The 2,069-nt window shown below is 45.4% G+C and overlaps 1 protein-coding gene across 1 annotated transcript in view; it reads left to right on the forward strand.

The window, feature by feature from the left end:
- epha7 (eph receptor A7) overlaps positions 1-2,069 on the forward strand; it is a gene marked incomplete at its 5' end in the record, with an annotated part of 176,149 nt that overhangs the window by 45,996 nt on the left and 128,084 nt on the right. The window contains 1 exon segment of the mRNA XM_014019122.1: positions 1,217-1,372. Within this exon segment, the coding sequence (XP_013874576.1) occupies positions 1,217-1,372 (156 nt within the window).

A 2,069-nucleotide genomic window follows, 5' to 3' on the forward strand; every position in this document is an offset into this window, starting at 1 on the left:
ATCTGGACCTGTTTCTGGACCTGTATCTGGACCTGTTTCTGGACCTGTATCTGGACCTGTTTCTGGACCTGTATCTGGACCTGTTTCTGAACCTGTATCTGGACCTGTATCTGAACCTGTATCTGCACCTGTATCTGAACCTGTATCTGGACCTCTAAGGTCCAATGGTTTTCACTAAAGTTGCAGGTCAATCTGGTCACCTTCTGGGTCAAAGGTCCAATGATCCATGTTGTCTCACATAAGTTCTGTTCTTCATGAGTCAGAACCCTCTGCTGACACTAAAGCAGAATCTGTCTTGTGGTTTTGGTGACTCAGCATTTTTCTGAAGCCCGTTTGGATCAGAGCAGGCACCGGTGGTTTGTTCTGTCTTGTCCTCTTTACGATCAGCTGGGACTTTCTCAGCCTCTCTTTGCACAGACCTCACATCACCTGGAGACATTTAGTAATCTGTATGACGAATGGATCGGATCCTGTTTGAACCGGGCCCAAACAGGACCCTGCAGACAGAAACGCTGGCAGAACTCCAGACTTTTGTAAAAATGTTATCATTTTGCTATCAGCCCTGAAATCTTCGGAGTTTCTCACATCAGAACCAATGATTTGATCGTCCAACATGAGGAGGTGCTGACTCAGCTTTTTAATATGTTTACTGGTGCTGGAGGACATGAGGTCATCAGACTGAGGGTCACCTCCAGGCTGATGGACATCACTAAGACCTCCTTGGTCCAGATGAAGGTCTTCATCAGACTTACTGATGTGGACAAACTTTAATTTAATAGAAAAATAAAGTAATAAAACAGTCTTTGACTAAAAGGAACAGACTGAACCTGAGCTGGCTGTGACAGGTAGTCACAGGGCTGTGTGATGACCTGGTGTGTAACCACACAGAGCACAGGAGGCTGATAGACTGATAAAGAGATGCATATCCACCAAAGAGTCCAAAATAACTTCCACAAAGAGATGAACACTGGGGTCAAAGGTCAYGAGTGTCAGATCAGACCATCAGAGACAAAGTGATTTAATTATCTAAGTCCTGTACCTTTATTGTTGTTGTTGTTGTTGTTTTTGTAATCCCGATCAGTTTAATCACTTTATTTAAATCTCAGTGGGTAGAGGATAGAAATAAATGAGACCATGTCATAGTTTTTGTGTTTAGAAATGCTAAAAGTATTTTTCTGTAGATATCTGATGGAGTGATGTCACTTCCTGTCCACAGCGTGCGGTCGAGGTTTCTACAAGTCTTCCTCTCAGGACCTGCAGTGCTCTCGCTGTCCTGCACACAGCTTCACTGACAGGGAGGGCTCGTGGCGCTGTGACTGTGAAGACGGCTACTACCGAGCGCTCTCCGACCCACCGTCTGTGGCCTGCACCAGTAAGTACACCCAGCCGCTGCAGAGTCCCGATCCAGATCCTGTTGGCCGTATCTTGTTCAGGAAACATGAAATGAAGCTACAGTTTCTTTCTGTCATGGAGCTCCTTAACGGGCCAACGTGAGGACTGATTCACATGGTTGCTGACCCTTTTCCACTAGTGCCACTTAGTGTAGTGTCGGTACGGTTCCAGGCCTTTTCCATTAGGCCAGATTCATGGAACCAGCCCTTTTTTTAGTACCTACTTTGTTGTGGTTCCAAGTGGTCCCAGTTGACACCAAAAGGCGACGTCAGAACACAGTTTGTCACTGATTGGCTAGGGGGTGGAGTCACTGGTTGCATCTGAGCCGCAACTCGAGGCGCCATTTTTTCAATCGTAGCAGTGACATCGGTCATGTTTCCATCCAACTTTAATTTGAATTTTTAGCAATTTTTTAAAAATTTCAAAACTTATTTGGCAAATGTGTTTCCATCTCTCATTTTGTGCATCAACTTAAAAAAAAAAACAAACAAAAAAAAAAAACCCACCTCCACCAACTGCCCAAAACACACCCACTGGAACCGGACTGGAACGTCAATGGAAAAGCACCTGAAGAACTGACCCGTACTGACACTGACCGAACCACCACTGACTGTACTGACACTGACCGAACCAACACTGACCCGTTCTGACACCGACCATACCAACACCTTACTGAC

Source organism: Austrofundulus limnaeus, unplaced genomic scaffold, assembly GCF_001266775.1.
Source record: "Austrofundulus limnaeus strain Quisiro unplaced genomic scaffold, Austrofundulus_limnaeus-1.0 Scaffold210, whole genome shotgun sequence".
Lineage (NCBI taxonomy): Eukaryota > Metazoa > Chordata > Actinopteri > Cyprinodontiformes > Rivulidae > Austrofundulus > Austrofundulus limnaeus.